At 31.8% G+C, this 20,262-nt stretch overlaps 1 protein-coding gene across 1 annotated transcript; it reads left to right on the forward strand.

The window, feature by feature from the left end:
• Positions 1-1,600: 1,600 nt before the first annotated feature.
• LOC133831752 (zinc finger protein ZAT11) lies at positions 1,601-2,433 on the forward strand. The gene has a single exon (XM_062262153.1). It carries the CDS (start codon positions 1,673-1,675, stop codon positions 2,315-2,317), a length of 645 nt encoding a protein of 214 aa, XP_062118137.1. The 5' UTR covers positions 1,601-1,672; the 3' UTR covers positions 2,318-2,433.
• Positions 2,434-20,262: the final 17,829 nt, after the last annotated feature.

The following is a 20,262-nucleotide window of genomic DNA, read 5'->3' on the forward strand; positions in this document are numbered from 1 at the left end:
TATTATTAATACAAGTTGCACCTTGTTTGAAATTCAAGTGTGAAAAGGGCATTATAAAACTTAAATGAGAGCGGTGAAATAGGTGTCATTAATATTTGGTGGCTATATATGATGTGGATAGATAATTATAAGACAATTTATGTTTTACACTGTACTTTTGTCAACCCAAACCCAAAATTCAAACCAATCCCACTTCTTTTCTTTTGTCCAAATTCTCTTAATTAATGTACCATATATCAACACAATTAAATCCAAAAAAAAAAAATTGAAAAAAATTGAATAGTTCAACTTCAAACTCAAACTATTCTCCTCAGCATAAGGGTAGTTGACGTTTCCTATTTTGTTCCTTTATCCAATCTTCACGAAGAACTTTCAAAATAATAATAATCTGATATGAAATATTATTACTAGTGTAAATTAATATCGAATTTTGAATATTTTTAATTTAAAATAAAAAATTTAGGATCTGTCCTAACTTTATAGGCACATGATAAAATAAAAGTATATTATAATAAATAATTTATATAGGTTTGAACCTTGTGTTTTGTCTTATTATTTATTTGGACTTTGTATTTTGACAAATTATTTTTTAGATTCTATGTTTTGTAAAATAATTCAAATAGAACCCTAAACTTGATTTTGGTCAAAATTTTCTCAACTGAAATCACAAATAATTCATCAAACTAACAATTCAGAACAAAAATAAAATCATTATGCTGAAAACTTGTGTTGTTATATTCTATTCTTTCTTCATCAAAATTGAATTTAGGGGTGTAATTGAACTAATTTAAAATACAGAATCTAAACAGATAATTAGAAAAAATACAATGTCCAAAAATATATAAACCCTATAATAAAATACTCAATATGAAATAGTATTTTAAAGAATGAATACACCTTTTTAACTTAGAAATTCTAGGTGTGGCTCTAATTCGATTTACCCTAGATCGATCACGAAAAAACTGGATATTAATTTACACTAATGAAACTATAATATAATCAACTTCAAAACACAAGTATTAGAACATTCCACGAAAACAAAATATGTTGTGTGTGTTGATGATACTAACTAAAGCTCACTAGTTGCCATAAGCGACTGTCCTTTTTACCTTTTCATTATTATCAAACGTAGTTGTTTAAGACTCGATCATGAATCACCAACTTCTAAAACTATTAGTATTTCCACCAAAAACGTTTTATATATATAAATATATATATATATATATATATATTATTCTCCATCCTCGTTCACACAACGTCACACACACACAATATCTAATAATACAAATCTTAATCTCTGTCACGTGTTGATGATGTTAATCATTACCTCATTTACCACATAAGAAAACATGTACAAACGAGGGCATTATAGTCTTTTCAGACACAGAGACAGTCAAAGTCAAACCCCTCCTACTAGTCCATTTCCTAGAAAGCCCAAAACTCATGTTGTAAATTTCAACGTGTGCTTATTAATGCTTATACAATAAAAGGGCAACTTTGTCATCTCATGTCGGTCGCCGAGTCAAATATATCAGCCACAATTCTAAAAGTCAAACCTTTGAATTAAAACACTGGGTATAAATAGAACCCAAACACTCACCAAAAAAAAAACCCATTAATTCATAACAACCAAACAGTACTTTATTACTCAGTGAAGAAGAAGAAGAAGAAGATGTTGATGATGATGAAGAAGAGAATGAGAGAAGAAGCAGACGACGAAACCAGTAGACTCAACACAAGCATCGCCAACTGTTTGATGTTATTACAGTCTCATAATCAGATCATGACGATGAACCATAACAACAACCCCTCCTCCGTCGCCGTCGCCGCCACCTCCTCCGGCCACGACTTCGAGTGCAAGACCTGCAACAAGCGATTCTCGTCGTTCCAAGCTCTGGGTGGCCACCGTGCCAGCCACAAGAAGCCCAAGCTGGCTAACGATGGCGACCACCATGATCATCACGGCCATGAAGACGAGTATAATAAGAAAGTAGTGAATAAAAAGCATGTGTGCACCATATGTGGGGTGGTTTTCAGCATGGGCCAAGCTTTGGGTGGCCATATGAGACGTCACAGAGCCGCCATGGATAACGGAGTAGGGTTTTCTTCTCTGCTTACTGCGGCGGCGGAAGAAGGGGGTCCGGTCGTGGTAGCTCCACGTAATCTTCCATTGGTAGCGTTGAAGAGATCTGATAGTATTAGAATCAAGGCTGATTCGTGGTTGGACTTGAATTTGACGCCATTGGAGAATGATTTGAAGATCTTGTTTGGGAAGATGGCACCAGCTCCTGCTGTTAATTCTAGTTTTATTTTCTGATTGATTTTTTTTTTTTTTTTTTTGAATTTGACTGAAATTCATTCATTCATTTGATCATTTTTGTTTGTACAATGAAAATATGTTATTGATTAATTTATGACCATTTTTTTGGAAGAGTTCTTTGATTTTGAAGTTGTTATTTTATATTTAGATAATGCTTAGTTAGTTTTTGATTACATACTCTTGATTTGATTGTGTGTTTTAATATTTGCATATATATATTTTTTTAAATTGTCATTTTAGAGATTACATTAAAATACTACAAATATAATTATATATTTACATAAAAAAAAACTAGGGATTTCATAATAAAATACAATGGGTTTTATTAAAATTTCCTTTTATAAAAAATGATTTGGTGTAAATAGGACTTTGGAGGTAGGTCCTTTAATTAATAAGTATAGTTGTTGTTTAATTGGGGTATTATTTCAAATTATATTTTGATGTTATTTGACTTGTAAATGAAATATATTAATTAGCAAACTAACTACTTTAGATAATGTGTATTGTTGAATGTAGCTAGATAGGTGGTTGGTGTTAATTAAAGTATAATTAGTGATTAATATGTATTATTACTATGTTGGTCTTGCTTAATTATAGAAGATAATTAACTTAGAACCTCATGGGATTCAATAATTCTAGAATGTGATTCAAATAAGATTGTTTTTTTTAATAAAAAAAATAACTAAGTTTTAAGCTTTTTTTTTTAATCATGCATCTTAAAAAAATTTTCTTTTTGAAGATACATTATTAAAATTTAATTATTTAAAAAAAAGTTTATTTACAGCGATGATACCAAATCATTATTAATAGTTTATTAAATATCAAATTAATTTTTTTAACCATAATAATACTAAATTTTTGCTAATAATTACACTTATATATCAAATTAATTTTTTACAATATAATAAATATATATTGAATACATATTTCATTAATTTACTATATATTTATCGAACATGTAACATATATACTAAGTGTAAACAATATGCAATGCAGGTTTGCTTACTTTTATTTAGATTATTTATTAATTCTTTTATTTAATTTTATGATTGTCATATAAATTTGAAATAAATATATAATATTATATATATATAAAAGAATATCATAAACATATTAAAAGAAAAATTAAACCAAGACATTGTTTATGGTTTTTTTGAATTAAATAATATGATAACTTTTTAGATCACAAATTACCCTATTTTAAGTACAAAACATTCATAATGTTATTCAAATCACACATCAATAATTGAATAAGAAATTTGTTTATTCTTAATAGAAGATAACTGCTATTATAATTTCGTATTTAGTTAGACAGTCGTACTATTTGTACATGCATGACATTATATATAATGTATTTATTATGTATTATATATCATTATAATAACAATATCTTATAACATTTGAATTTATATTAATATAATTATTAAATATATAATCTTGTATTTATATTATTATAATGATGATAATTTTGAATTTATAATAATATAATTAATATATATTTATCTTTAATTGATTTTATAAGTATATTTTATTATATATTTAGAATATTACATTAAAGTTTACAAAACAAACCCTAAAAACAAAAATAAAATCATTAAATACACATTAAAAACCAAGAAAATCATTAAATACACATTGTTTATATAGAATAAATACATTCACTTCAAAAATCGTAAAAAAGAAAAAACTGCTAGAAGTAACAATAAATATTCATTGACCATATATAATAAATATGTTATTTTCTTCACATAACAATAAATAAAAGAAAAAGTCATGATATAATAAATATAAATCTCTCTAATTAATGCATAAGTTGGCGTAAAATCCTCTTAATTGTATAAATAGGTGTTGTATAGTTCAACAACATACTCGGTCAATAGTATTGGGCCCAACATTATTGAAGTGGGCCTAAGGAAGCCCAGTCACACAACTAATATAGTATTAGTATTAGTATCACTATCATTTTCATTTGACTCCTATTTTTCAACTTGTTTTTTCTTTCCTTTTAAATATTAACCAAAAGAAAGAAGAAAAGAAAAACACACAATAAATATAAATATATATATTTTGAAAATGAAAGCATTAATGCATTGAAGAAACAAGTTGCAGTAGCAGCACACTTATTTGACTCCTATATCTATTAATTAGTTATTCATATTATCCCACCTATAAAAAAAAGTAAATAAATAAATAAATATTGTCAATTAAAAAAATAAGAAAAGAAAGAAGAAAATTGGTTTTTTCTTTGACTTGGAGCCATAGGGGAAGAGGGATTTGAAAAAAGAAAAGAAAAAAAAATCAGAGTGATTATGTAAAGACAATGATTTCAATAAAATAATTATCACCTTAATATTTAAAATGGGATCATTATTATTAATGAGTTTTTAAAAGGGTTATTTGGCAAAAGTTATTTTGTATTTTAGCCTAATTTTAATAATTATTTACAAAATGATCTATCATAATTTAGATAGTTAAACGAAAATTTAGACAAGTGGTTGAAAAATTCAAATAGCCGGTCGAAAATTTTAGACAACTAATTGAAAAAATTTAGATAACTAATTGAATTTTAGACAAATATTATTTTGTAAAAAATTATCAAATATAGACTAGAGTACAAAATTAATTAAATAAAGAGGTTATTTTCACCGTTACTATTTTTTTAATTAAATTGTATTATATTGAGAATATATTGACTAACGCGTTATTTACACGTACATGAATAATAATGTTATTTCATTTCTTGTGTGAATTATTATTATTTTTTTAAAGTCAAGTAGAGAAAAAGACAAGAAAAAAATAACGTCATTGATTACCACCGCCATCTTGTATTAAGGAAAACAGAAAAGTAGGTGTTTAAGTTCAAGGGAACAATTAGTATTAATAATTAATTTGATTTTTATTTATTTTTTGTGTGTGTGTGTGGATAGGAACAACTTAATTAGTGTTTACTTAATTAGTACTTATATAAAAAGAAATTTGTGAAAATATTTTTTTTTTTAAGTGAGGTTTACTTTTTATAATGTTTTGTAAAATGACATTTGTCTAAAATTCAATTAATTGTCTAATTTTCGACCGGTTGTTTGAATTTTTCAACTACTTATCTAAATTATGAGAGACAATTATGCAAAAAATTATTAAAACTACACTAAAGTGCAAAATAATTTTAAAAAATATGTCATTTTGCCAAAAGATGACAAGAATCATGAGGCTCCATCTAAAAACCAATTGGTAATTAGTGGAGTTAAACATGTTCTTATTAATGGTTCAATATTCTTACACTTATTCTATGTAAGACACAATAGTCTAATAAAAGACATACTAATAATTAAATTAAGTTAATTAACAATAAGAGTGTAGATATTTCTTTCATCTTAATTGGCTAATTGGCTCCCTAATTTTATTGTAATCCGCCGGCCATCACATTAATATAGAAGAAGATTCCATGAGATATATAAATATTATTTATATATAACATATTAAACATCATAAATTAATATCATGAGAAAAGGATAATTAGGGTAGCTATCAATGAAGTAGCTAGAATATTCAATTGTAAATAATAGTATTTATTGTAATATCTCGACACAAAATTAAGCAAAGTAAATTAAAGGTTATCTACGTATGTACATGTATATATATATATACAATATTGTATATATATATATTATATGAAGAGTACATATTTTAGACAAAGTTCGATTGAAAAAGTGATACAACAATGTATTTTATATCCAAGGGCATTAATATAATAACCCTGAGGAAATGATCCGAAGTAACCTCTATATAATTTCCACTTCCATAGTCATAATTCATAACCTCATAACTCATAATGATAGTGACAGAACCAGACTTTTATATGAGAAGGGTTGATATTTGATATTTTAAGGTGTCTAACACTACATAAGAAATGATACCATATAATTATTTAGTGCTATCTAATAATATTCATTAAATTTAAATGTGTGAGACCCGATATTGTATTGTATTAATATCAGTATGCCAACTCCTTGTGTTGTTTGGGTATCTGTAGTGCACCTTAGTAGGGCTGAGTATCGGTCAGTTTGGGTGGTTTTTCATATTATTAAATCAATTTTTCGGTTTTCGATTCGGATTGGTGCGATCTAAAAACCGACCGACCAAACCAATTAAAGAAAAAACCGACAGTTTTGGACCGCAGACAGACCAAACCGAAGTTCTTTTTTTAACCATAATTTTTTAGAAAGTCTTAGTTAAAAAAAACTAAAAAATTTGGATACATAGAATATAGTTACATTCACAAATTTGAAAGTTTGAAAACATAATTAAAAGTTCATAAGCATAACATAACCTACATATATTTATAATTTCGCTCAGTTTCAGTTCAAATCGATCGGTCCACACAGATTTTTCAAATCGACCGAACAGTGGCAGTTTACGCCATTAACATTTTTTTCAGTGTTTAGAAAGTTGGTGTACTTTATTTTTCGGATTTTATGCTCAGCCCTACCCCTAGCAATTCTCTTTAGATGAAAGAGGCTATTTATAAATTTTAAATTTTAGAGGAATAAACTAATTTGTTATTTTATTAAAAGAAATCAAGCTACATTTGAAAAATATACAAAAATATTTAGGCTCAACTCGCTCCATATGCCTGCCCAACAACCAATAATTAATTTCTCAATGACATTTTGTATATTTCCTTACTTATAACATTAATTTCTCAATGACAAAAGAACTAAAGAAATTGCTCTATTATTCTTAGCCCTCTTTTTTTCTCATTCTCCTATATTTTTCTACTCAACTCGCTACTATAAAAGAGGTTTTTCTTCAATTTTAAGCTGGATTCTCGTCACTTCAAGCAATTAGAAGAAAGACTTTATAAAAAGCAACGAGAAAAATAAGTTTTTCTCATCACTTCTACAAGAAGAAAAAAACGAGAAAGGTTATTTACTCAGTGACAGAAGCCCTTTCTCGTCTTTTGTGAGGGAAGCAAACGAGAAATGACTTCTCTCGCATAGTAATACGAGAGACCCCATTTTCTCATTGCTTTTTGTTTGTAAAAGATGAGATACCCTATTAGAAATTAATGAGAAAGGATTGGATGGTGAAAGAAGTAACGATTAGAAAATTTATGCAAAAAATGATTTTAATAGATTTTTGAAATGCTTCAAATTTTGACAAGAAAGGATGAGTGGGAATTGATTTTAACCGTTTTTTTTTATATTATTTACTTTACAATATATTAAAACTTAATATAAATCATAAATAAATAATTTTTTTTTATAATTTTATATCACTAAATTAAATATTTATAAAGTATTACTTCAATTATATTATTGTTTATAAATTCGGAAATTTAAGATTCCATTAGTTATAAAACTAAACTAAACTAATATACAAATATTAATTATTCACTTAATTAATTAGTGGCCCCTGTGTTTTGATCAATAAAGTAGTTCACTATTTATATATAAATAATATTAATAGTTTTCTCTCCACAGATTCAATCATTCATGCAATTAATGGGTTGAGCAAACATGAATAAAAGCATTATTTGTACGTATATATACGTTGTAATGTAGAAATCGATCCTTCGAGTGAATTTATATATATATATATTTATGATCTTATGATCAATCATATATATATATATATATGTATGTGAGCCAAGGTATGTATATATATCTCTCCAAGCTCATGAATTTTGTTTTATATAATTATTAGCTCGATCATAATGTATTATTTATATGTAGTGTACGTAGTGTTGATTTTATATATATATATATATATATTTGGATCAAATGCTAATTACTCACTTTAATTCGATCATCATATATTTCTCATATATATCTAATTATAACTTTTTGTTGATCACAATCACATGGGACTTTCATGAATCATGTTTCTATGATGCCCCCACCCCACTATATATCATATATATATATATATACATATATATATTTATATATATAATGGATGTCATGATCGATGAACGCCCGTCATTGCTTAGCAATTATTAGCATATAAATATATATATATATATATATACACTGCTGATCTCTTTTACAGCTCTATGTGTTGGTCTCGTTTGAGTTAAAATAATATATCCGATTGTGATGGGAGTGCTTCAATTACCTTGCATTATAAATTAATAATGTATTCCTTAATAAATTAAGGGTATATACTTTGTTAGACCTTGTGTTTTGACTTATTATTTATTTAGATCTTGTATTTTGACAAATTATTTTTTGGACCATATATTTTGTAAAATGGTTCAAATAGGCCCATAAACCTGATTTTGATGAACAAAAAATTGAATATAACAACACAGTTTTTAGGCAGGATGATTATATTTTTGTTCTGAGTTGTTAGTTTGATGAATTATTTGTGATTTTAGTTCAAAAAACTTTGATCAAAATCGGCTTTAGGGGTCTATTTGAATTATTTTAGAAAACAAAAGGTCCAAAAAGTAATTTGTCAAAACATAGAGTCCAAACAGGTAATAAGTCAAAACACAGGGTCTAAAAATACATAAACCCATAAATCAATATATATAATTATCTTACGCACGTATATACACATTATAAAGATCAAACTCATATATCTCTTCTATATAAAAAGTTTGTAGATAACAAAAATTCTTGGTTTTAATGATTTTTTATTTTTTTCTGTTAACTTTAACAGAATATTCTTATATTTAACGGTAGATTGTAAACATGACTTAAACTTAAATAAAATTAAATAAATAAATAACTAACAAATTAAAATATAATATTTTTGAGATATTTTACGGTGATAATTATTTAAAAATAATAAAATCATATATTTTATAACTTTAATAAAATTTAATTAAACTTAAACTTAATATTATATTAAACATATAATATATAATATTTTGTTGTCATTGTCAAATTCAAAAACTAGAACAAACACACTTAAACAAAAATAAGGGCCTGTTTGGTATTGTTTTTTGTTTTCAAAATTGTGTTCTCAGAAATGAGAACAGAAAACTATTTTTGTAGTTTTCAAAAAACAAGAGGTGTTTGGTTAATGTTTTCTAAAAATAATTTTTTAGTTTTATTTTTTTAGATCTTAACTAAAAAATTAACAAATATATTTACAAATAGAAAAATATTTTAAAAGTTTGTAATAAATAATGAGATAAAATAATTTGAAAGAAAAAATGATGAAAAATAAGAAGTGAGAAAATTTGAGAACAACAGAAAACAACTTTTTATTGTTCTCAAAATTTTCTGTTTTTTGTAACTTTGTTTTTAAAAATTGTTTTCTGAAAATAATGCCAAACACCCCCACTTGTTTTCAAAAAAAAATTTTAGTTTTTTTAAAAAAAAAACAGTTTTTTAGTTAAGGTGTCAAACACCCTCAAATTAATTAATTAAAATAGAATATTTTAAAGATATTTTATGATTATTTAAATAATTAAAGCATATTTATTTAAAAATAATAAAGACATACATATCATTTTTTTAATCTTATAAATTTGTGTGATAGTTTATTTTTTATCAACTAATTTGAGCTCTTTTTCTTTATCAAATTCACCAAAAGACATTGCGAAATACATTAGAAACTAAAAATAGTTGATGCATGTAAACTACTATCTACACTATGAATTTTTTTATTTTTATTATTAATTTCTTTTTAAATATTATTATATTTTATATATATGTCATGTAACCATGTATTTATGTCAACGTTGCATTTAGATTTCATATATGTAGAGATTATTGATATAAAAATATTTATATATACTATAGAACTATAATTTATTCTATTATATATATATTTTTTTAAAATAGTGAATCTATTTTTATTAAAATTATAAACAATATTTAAAATTTTAAAACTAAGTAAATATACATTGCACGTGCTCCTACCTAGGTGCCTCTACCTATGATTTTATATAGAGAGAGATGGAGCTATATATAGTGGGATAATAATTTGAAGAGTGTGATAATACTATATATATATATATAAATATATCACGTGCTAATTACTTAACACTAATCAAACAATAATTCTCAAGCTTCTATCTCTTAATTAACTATATATATAATAGTATCTAGCTACTACTAACAAAATTATGATTATATAACCAATCATCCTATATATATATATATACATTATCCTTCTATCTCTTTTTACACTATTACATATATATATATATATGCAAGTTGCAATATTAATATTACACTACTCATAAATTAGGGAATAGCGTGATATATATATATACCTCATTTTGGAAATGAATGGAATAATTTCTTCCTTTTATCCGAATATATATATATATATATATATTTCTAGTTTCATAGATACATACATATATGATATGAGATGAGGCCCGCATAAGGCCTTAGCAGTACTGTTGGAGATATCATAAATATATATATATATATCATTAGACATTAATTAATTCAGGTATATATATAGCATAAGATACCACAAGAAATGTGATTTTTCCAGGCGACTTCCATTTTTTTTGCCGACAAAGCTCGACTTTTATCCACCGACAAAAGTCCCATTTGTTCCCGGTAAAAGAATGTTATGCCGACGTTTTCCACCAAACGCACTGGCAAAGAGTTGGTGTAATTTGTTTGGAAATCTGAGTAGACTTTTGGCGGCGCCTTTGTATATATTGCCGCGAAAAGTCTTCACCATTTTTCGGGAAATATTGGATCCTCGCCGGAAAACGAAATTTTTTGCGCTGATAAATTTTTTTTTAGTTTGAAATAATAAAAAAAAAATTAACTAGTAAACATTTTTTTTGTTCGCTTGCATCATTTTATATATTTTGAGTATGGAAAATGAAATCAACAGTTGATTTCTTCTGGATTGTTCCAAGATTTACATATAAACTTGCTAATAGTGTTTTCTTAACTATTTGCGGTTAAACCGGTTTGATCGGTATCGATCTCACCAAGAGATCATAATTTGTAGTAACCTTTGATAATTAAGTGTTATTTAGAGCTAATGAATGGTTGATTGTACATATAGTGTTTCTAGATACATATTCTCTAACATTATAATAATTGTTTTTATTAGCACTTAGTACTTAAAGTAATATAATTTGTGTATAACGTTGTTAATCTAACTATGAATTAGTAATTTCTTGAAATGTTAGATAATTATTAGTTAGTTGAAAAGTAATAAATGGTTTGATTGAGTAATGAGGATTTAAATATCAACAATCGAACTAACTAACATTGTTCTTATTGAATGTTAAATGTTAAAGTGTTATGATTTCTATTAATCGATCTTGATCTCACCATAATCATCTCACCAACTCCAACCTTAAGAATTGATAAGTCCGATCAACTCCAACCTTAAGAACTAACTAATATCTACATCAATTAACACGTGGGACTTTTGTCGGCGAGGTAGGTGAAACGCGCAGGCAAAAGTCTCACGTGTTAATTGAGGTAGAAAGACATACTTTTGTCTGCGTATTTGGGCTAGCCGGAAAAAGTTTCATTTAGCGAAACGTCGTCGTTTAGGGTTACGGGTAGACTTTTTTGGGCATGCCCAAATACGCCGATAAAATTTTTAACGATATCACAACCCATAGCTCGTCTCCTCCCTCATTTTCATATCCTTCTTCTTTCTTTCTGTCACTCTCTCGCTTTGACCGCTCTCCACGCCCCCCACCACAACCCCCTTTTCCCAAGCCCCCCACACCCACAATCGACGGCCCCATCGAGCTCCCCCACACCCGCCCCTCCTCCCGAGCCCCTCCACGCCCCCCAGTGCAGCCCCATTTTCTCGAGCCCCCCACACCCACAATTGACACCCACATAAAGGTATTTTCTATCTTGCTTTTTTTTTGTGTGTGTAATTTTCTAACACACTCTCTTTATGTGTCCCAAGCTCCTCCACCACCAGTGTGAGCCCATCGCTACTGCTACCTTGCTTTGGATTTCGAGATATCGCAAATTTTCCATTTGTGAAAAAATATGGTTTTGGTATTTTTTTATTTAATTTGTATATTTTATGTATGTGTTAGAAAAATATTTATATGTGTTAGAAATTTTTTATATGTTTGGATTTTGTAAATTTAAAATATAAAAATTTTATGTGTATGTTTGCAAATTATGTGTTTGGTAGTCTTAATTTAAATTAATAGTAATTGATTAGTTATAAACATTTTCTGTGTTATTTTGAATGTTCTGGGGTTTTCTAAGTGTAGGATTTTAAAATTTTGGGAATGTTTGAAATTAAGTCGTCATGCTGCTGATTTTTTTGTGAAATTTTAATTTTAAATAAATGTAATTATATGTTAACTAATCAATTACTATAAATTACTTTATGATCTCTGTCCCGATATTCTTATGATTGATGGCAGTAGACCACAACTATCATTGATAGGAACATTGGCACAAAGAACATAAATTATTAATTAGAGATGTAGTAGTTCTTGTGTTGGTGGTTCTGATGTCTCATTGCCTTCGGACTTGGACATAGCGAGTGATGTTCTAGGTCCTCGATCCCGCTATAAGAAAGGATTCGGGTCATTGCCTAGGCTCAAGGCAACTGGAGGACATCGAGCACGAACTTTGTCCTCCACGACCACTAGTCAACAATCTGTGGATGTAGTCGATCTCCGGGAGGAAAACGAGCAGCTTAAAATGAAACAGCAAGCCCATGAGCAATACATGCTCTCCCAAAACCAATACATAATAAACCACAACCAATACATGATGAATTACATGCAACAGATGCAAGGCATGGTATCGGGAATGAATTTCCCGCCCCATTTCAGCCCCCGCCCCCACCAACATTTAATTTCGATGGTGTTTCAGTTAGTCTGCCATCCCATTCAATCCACCAGGAAGACAACGACGATGATAGAGATGATCTTCACTTGTAGATGTACTTTTATTTATCTTGTTTGTTATACCCCTTTTTTGGACATTTATGACATTTAAAAAATAACAATTATGAAGGGATTATGAATGGATCATTTTGCATTCCTGTTCTCACATAGTGTAAAATGGTTCTTGTTCTCACACAGTGCAAAATGGTCCCTGTTCTCATGTAGTGCAAATTGGTTCTTATTCTCACGCAGTGCAAATTGGTTCATGTTTTCATGTAGTGCAAATTGGTTCATGCTCTCACGCAGCGCAAAGTACTTCTTGTTCTCACGAAGCACAAAGTATTTCCTGTTCCCACATAGTACAAAGTACTTCCTGTTCTCACAGAGTACAAAGCAGACTACCAAGCGTCAACAGTGAAGGGATTTGGTCGCGTAGCTGCATTCCTCAACCTCTATTCGCACAAGGCAAACCATTACACGCTAACAGGAGGATCCTGTTCGTTCAACACACAACATACACACTAACAGAGTTAGCAAAGGAATACAGACTTGTCATTTATCAAAATATAACTGTATTTTTGTTGTAATGTATTATTTGCTGGCCAAGCCCAATAACTTAGGCCCATGATCTAATTGTAACCCTAAAACTCCTCACTATAAATAAGAGGAGATGAGATAAAAATTGGGGGGGGGGGGGGGGGCAATTGATAATGCTGAAGGACCATTCTTGTATACTGTAACGCCCTAAACTCCAGGGACCGTTACGGTGTGCCTTGTAAACAGTGCTAAACTCGCTAATCGAGTCATTTGGCCAAAATCGTGTACTAAGTATGATTAGCGGTTTAGGGATTAAAATTTTTAGTTACGATGTAACGTTTCATTAGAACGTTTAATATATATGTTGGGATCCCAAAATTATAATTTCAAAGTTTACTACAAGAAAATATTTACAACAGGCCGTTCTATGCGGCAAAACAAGGTTTAACCCTAGTTCCACTTTAAACCTCGGCCGTGGCGGACGAGCAGCTGCATATGTACACGTCATCACCCAAGCTCTCTAACTCAAAGATGGTCCAGCTTCCTTTTGCCTTTACCTGCACCACAAAGCACCCGTGAGCCGAAGCCCAGCAAGAAAACACAATATAACATGATATAATATCAACAATGATCATAATAATCATCCAGGACTCTCAGTCCCAATATAAATAGGTGACAGTTACAACAGTCACAAAAGTGGGTACAGCTCCTTTTTGCCATGTAACGATAGGGTCACCAGGGCTTAACTGATATGAGAACCTTTCATAAGTTTGAACAGGATAGGTGTATGGTGAATAGTCACCAACATAACCTTTCCCCATGACCATAGAGTCATAACCTTGGAACAGCGTTCCCTAGCCATGTGACAAACAGTCACCGGGGCCATATGCCCTGGCTTTGATCATCTGGTCTTAGACCAGGCAAGCGCTTATAAGTTCATCGACTTTAGGGTCGGTCCAGCATTAATGCCATAGAGCCATTCAATGCAAGTTCATCAACTTTAGGGTCGGTCCAGCATTAATGCCATAGAGCCATTCAATGCTGATATCGATTAGATCTAATCTTCATTTAGCTCGACGTTCATGACGCTATGCCATTTCTGACTCTTAGGTCAGTATCCCTGACTAGTCAGTGCCTTACACAAGTAATTCATGCCACCAAACATATATCACATGTTCAATATCCATAAACAAGGTATTCAGTATGCTTACTAAACAAGTACTAGTACAATTAGGATCATGCATAAACACAGAGATTCAGGCTCTGAACGATATCATACCCAGTAAACAAAGCATGTCCTAATCACATGTTTCTCATGCATCATATGCATAACACTTAACAGTCCAACATTCACCAATAATAGCCATGCATGTCATGTTTAATAATCAACTAATATGCATCAAGAATAGCCATGCATGTCACATATACACAGGGTGCAGTTTTCTTACCTTGGGTTCGAGCAAGAATTAGTAAAAGAACAACCCTTGAGAATGATCAACCCTTTGATCCTTTAGCGGTCACCTAGTCATAACCAAATATGGAATCCCATCAATAAAATAAATCATAAAAAGGTTTATAATCTAAAACCACACTCCCGGGATCCATCCCGCACTCTCGGGAATCTTAACATGCTCAAACGGGGCAAAGGAACCAAACCCCGAGCCTTAAGGATCATTTCGAGCCCTAAAATAGGTTTGCTAAAAAAATGGACCAGCGATGCAGCCCTATTAAATGGCGCTGCAGCTTTATTTCCAAGTCAGAGAGCCCTGCTCTCTGCCCTGCCTAGCGCTGCTGCGCCCAGAATGGAGTTGCTGCGCCAAAAACAGACCAGAAACTTTCTGGTTCTGCTTCTTTGCGATTTCTCTTAAAACCAACCCTCCAAATCAATCCCAAACATCCAATTCAACCCCAAATCATCATCTATATCATACCCTCATCAAAACCCAATCAATCTTACACAAAATCTCCTATTGATTCCAACTTTCCACAAGAAATTCATAAGCTGAAAACTAAAGCCCAAAACAGAGTACACCATAAAATTCATGGCTGGAACTTACCTCAAACCTGATTTTGAATCCCCCTCAATGACTGAATCACGACCCTAAGCTCCCACCTTTGATTTCCTAGCTTAACTCCTCAATTTGGGCTCTCAAAATTCAAAGGAAGAATGAAGGGAAAAGCTTGTACGGGAGAGAAAGGAGGAGATGAGGATGAAGCTCTGTTTTGTTATGTTTTCCACAGCCTACTAAACCTCATATATATCCAAACTAAATGACCTAAATACCCCTAGGTCACTAAAGGTTCCCAAAGCCACCCCAAGGGCGAAATTGTCCTTTCCAACCTACACCATTAATTATAATTAACGCTCTCAAATTCCCGCTATTCTCAATATTCTCAAATGCCAATAAATCATATCCCATTACCATTTAATTCCCGGTAATGTTCTAATCATCAAAGTGACCCCGAGACTCACCCCGAGCCCCGAACTTAAGCCAGTTATGACTAGACCGAACACTTACATCACACGATCGTCTCATGCCGAATAGCTCGAACCAATCCACCTTATAATGTGGTTATATTAATTAATCACAACCATGCACCCAAGATACATAATTATTACCACAGCGGCCAAATTACCAATGTAACGCCCCAACTCCTGGGACCGTTACGGTGTGCCTTGTAAACAGTGCTAAACTCGCTAATCGAGTCATTTGGCCAAAACCGTGAACTAAGTATGATTAGCGATTTAGGGTTTAAAACTTTGGTTAGGATGTAACGTTTCACTAGAACGTTTAATTTATACATTGGGATCCCGAAAATATAAATTTCAGAGTTTATTATAGAAAATATTTACAACAGACCGTTCTAAGCGGCAAAACAAGGTTCAGCCCTAGTTCCACTTTAAACCTCGGTCGTGACGGACGAGTAGCTGCATATGTACACGTCATCACCTAAGCCCTCCAACTCAAGGATGGTCTAGCTTCCTCTTGCCTTTACCTGCACCACATAGCACCCGTGAGCCGAAGCCCAGCAAGAAAACATAACACTATACATAAGCATTATCAAATGATTATCATTATAATCACACGGAGCATAAAGCTTCCAAACCAATGAGTGAACATCATATGATTCAAGAGGGAGAGTGGCTGCTAGGTAAGCCACTAGCCTCCAAGTTCTTATTTCATTCATCGACCCTCATGGTCGGTCTGGCATTAATGCTCTTTGAGTCATTCAATGCCGATGGTCGATTAGATCTAATCTCCGTTGGCTTGCGTGATACACGCTAAGGCCGTTCTGACTAATGAGTCAGCGCTACGTGACCAGTGCCCAGTACCACTGCTGAACCTGACTAATGAGTCACAGCTTCACAGCTGATACTAACACCTTTGCCAATTCTGACTGATGAGTCAGTGCAACGTGACCAGTGCCCAGTACCACTGCTGAACCTGACTAATGAGTCACAGCTTCACTGCTGATACCAACACCTTTGCCAATTCTGACTGATGAGTCAGTGCAACGTGACCAGTGCCCAGTACCACTGCCGAACCTGACTAATGAGTCACAGCTTCACAGTTGATACCAGCCCCTTTGCCAAATCTAACTAATTAGTCAGTACCATGCACAAGTAAGAAATGCTATCAATATGTATCATATGCCAGTTATCCAAGAGTAGGGCATTCAACATGCTTACTAAACAGTTACTAGCATAATCATGATCATGCACAAACTCAGAAACTCAAGCTCTGGCCATTCTCATATTCATCATTCATGGCATGCCATAATCATATGTTTCTCGTGCATCACACTTAATCATCCAGCATGCCTCAATAATAATCACATGCAAAATATCCAGCAATCCAACATGCACCAATAACAGCCATGCATGTCACGTTTAATAGTCAACCAACATGCATCAAGAATAGCCATCCATGTCATACATAATAATCAACCAACATGCATCATAATAGCCATGCATGCCACATATACACAGGGTGCAGTTTTCTTACCTCAGATTCGAGCTAGAACTAATATAAGAACGACCCTTGAGAACGATCAACCTTTAAGCCCTTAGCGGTCTCCTAATCATAACCAAATATGGAACACAATCAATAACATGATAATCAAAGGTTTCCACACCAATATCTAGCCTCCAAGAGACCAATCCAAACTAATCCAAGTAGTAGGGACACTCCCGAGGCCCATAGCTAAGTTCCCGGGGTCAAAACGAGCAAACGAGGTGAAAACAGGGCAAGGGCTGCGGCCCTAGCACCTTGGGCTGCGACCCCCAGGGTTCTCTGAGGCAAGGGCCGCGGCGCCCTCCATCAAGGGCCGCAGCGCCCAGCAAGGCCAATTTCCTGACACCTGCTTCATCGAACTAGGGCCGCGGCGCACAAGAACAGGGCCGCAGCCCCCAACCCTGGGCCATTCCCAAACGTGTTTCAAGCACTCCAAATCCTCCAAAAACATACCCAAACATTCCCCAATCATAAAATCAAAGTTCCCAAGCTTCTCAATACTCCAAAACCCTCAAAACCCAAGGCTCAAACCGACCAAAAACTCAACAATTAACAAAGTCCAATTCTAAGCTTCAAAACTTTAAAAACTTCAAACTTCAAACTTAGATTACCTTTGATTGGGTTGTTTTCTGTCAAATCCTTCGGTTAAGAAGCTTCTAATCTTTCCTAGGATCGATATGCCTCGACCCTCGCTTGATTCCGACTCCTAGAACTCAAGATTCCCTCGAAAATGCTCAAACGGTAAAACGGACCGTCAGAGAGAGAACGAAAGGTTTTCTAACGTACGTTCTTATCTGACAAGCTACTTCAAGCTTAAGTAACCTCAAATAAAACCTAGTGCTCGGGGTCCCGAAAACACCCCCAGGGACACTATAGTCAAAACTTCCAGAATTCCAACTTGATCTCAAATACTCCCAATCTATCACCAAATAAACATTTCTATTACCCCGAAATTGACCCCGTTATGACAAAACCGCTAATCCATTATATATGACCGTCTCATGTCGAATAGCTCGAATATATCTCCATAATAATGAAATCTCATTCACATATTACAATATGCACCCAATTTTCAAATATGCCCTCAGCAGGCCAAATTTTCAACATGCCCTTATCATTATAAATACACTCATATGCATGCATCTACCATCATATAATAATATAATTCACATAAACATGCATATACTCATTAAATATCATAATAAATCAATTATGGTCCTCCCAGCCTCCTAATCAAGGTCCTAAACCTTATTAGGAAATTTGGGGCATTACAACCAAAGTACCCTTTTAATCATAAATATGCCCATATGCATGCATTTACCATCATATTATAATATAATTCACATAAACATACATATGATCATTAAATAGCATCATAATTCAATTATGGCCCTCCCGGTCTCCTAATCAAGGTCCTAGCCCTTATTAGGAAATTTGGGGCATTACATATACACAGTCCTTAGGTAATGTAAAGCGAATGAGGACTATAGAACAACCGGCGACGCAAGTTCGCCGGAAACTATGGTTCTTCAAGCTTAAATATTAATAAAAGTGACTAAGTGGACGTAGGTCATCTTTTTGTGGTCGAACCACTATAAAATATGGTATTTATTTGATTATATCTCTATTCTTGAATCAATGCTCTTATGTTCTCAAGTTTACGAAAAACAGCGTTAACACTATTAATTACAATTTGTTTTATTTTGTTAAGTACTTATGTATGTTTTAAGACATTTAATTAATTATGTTATATTAGTTTGTTAATAATATTTAAAAGATAATTATGTAATGTTTTAATTAATATTAATAAAATTAATTACCAATAATCATTTTTAAATTGATTTTATCAATTTTTTTTATGAATAAGAATCATTGTATTGCTCAACTTCCAAAGTTTACAACCAACCAATTACAACACCAAACACATCTCAACTACTACTACATCTATTTTTTACATCACAACAAATATTTTTTTTAAAATTTGGGAAAAACTTTTGCCCACGCGTTTTTTTTTTTTTTTGCGCCGGTAAAAGGTTCTAGAAAAATGTAACAACTTTTTGCCGGCGACTTTTTGCGCTGGGACAAGTACATTCTAAAAAATAAAGGACTTTTTCCAGCAGATATGGAGATGCTGGGAAAAACCAATATCCCGTCGACAAAAGATTATCCCACGGTATTGCGGGATAATCTTTTGCCGGCGTCTTTTCTTCGCCTGCAATACTACTTATGTTGGCGACAATGTAATGCCGCCAACAAAAAGTCCCAACAACGACCACTCTAAGGCGGTCCTCTATGCCGACGCAAAACCTTGCCGACAAAAGTAATACCGCTTTTGCTGGCGACAATGGACACTTTTGCCGGAGGGAAAAACTGACGGCAAAAGACGCATTTCTTAAGAGTATTAATTGTGAGATTATGTGGCGCATGGGATAAGGACCCTTATAATTAATGTAATAAGCTAGGGAATTTAATTTATTGGTATCAATTAATTTAATCATGCCACACCCAAATCCTCAATCAATAAAAGTGTTTGCTTTTAATTAATCATATAAAGCATTATGTATATAGATAGAAGAATGATC

Source organism: Humulus lupulus, chromosome 4 (assembly GCF_963169125.1).
Source record: "Humulus lupulus chromosome 4, drHumLupu1.1, whole genome shotgun sequence".
NCBI lineage: Eukaryota > Viridiplantae > Streptophyta > Magnoliopsida > Rosales > Cannabaceae > Humulus > Humulus lupulus.

Coding starts and splice junctions, on each gene's coding strand:
- LOC133831752 (XM_062262153.1), top strand. CDS start 1,673: ATGTTGATGATGATGAAGAAGAGAATGAGAGAAGAAGCAGACGACGAA.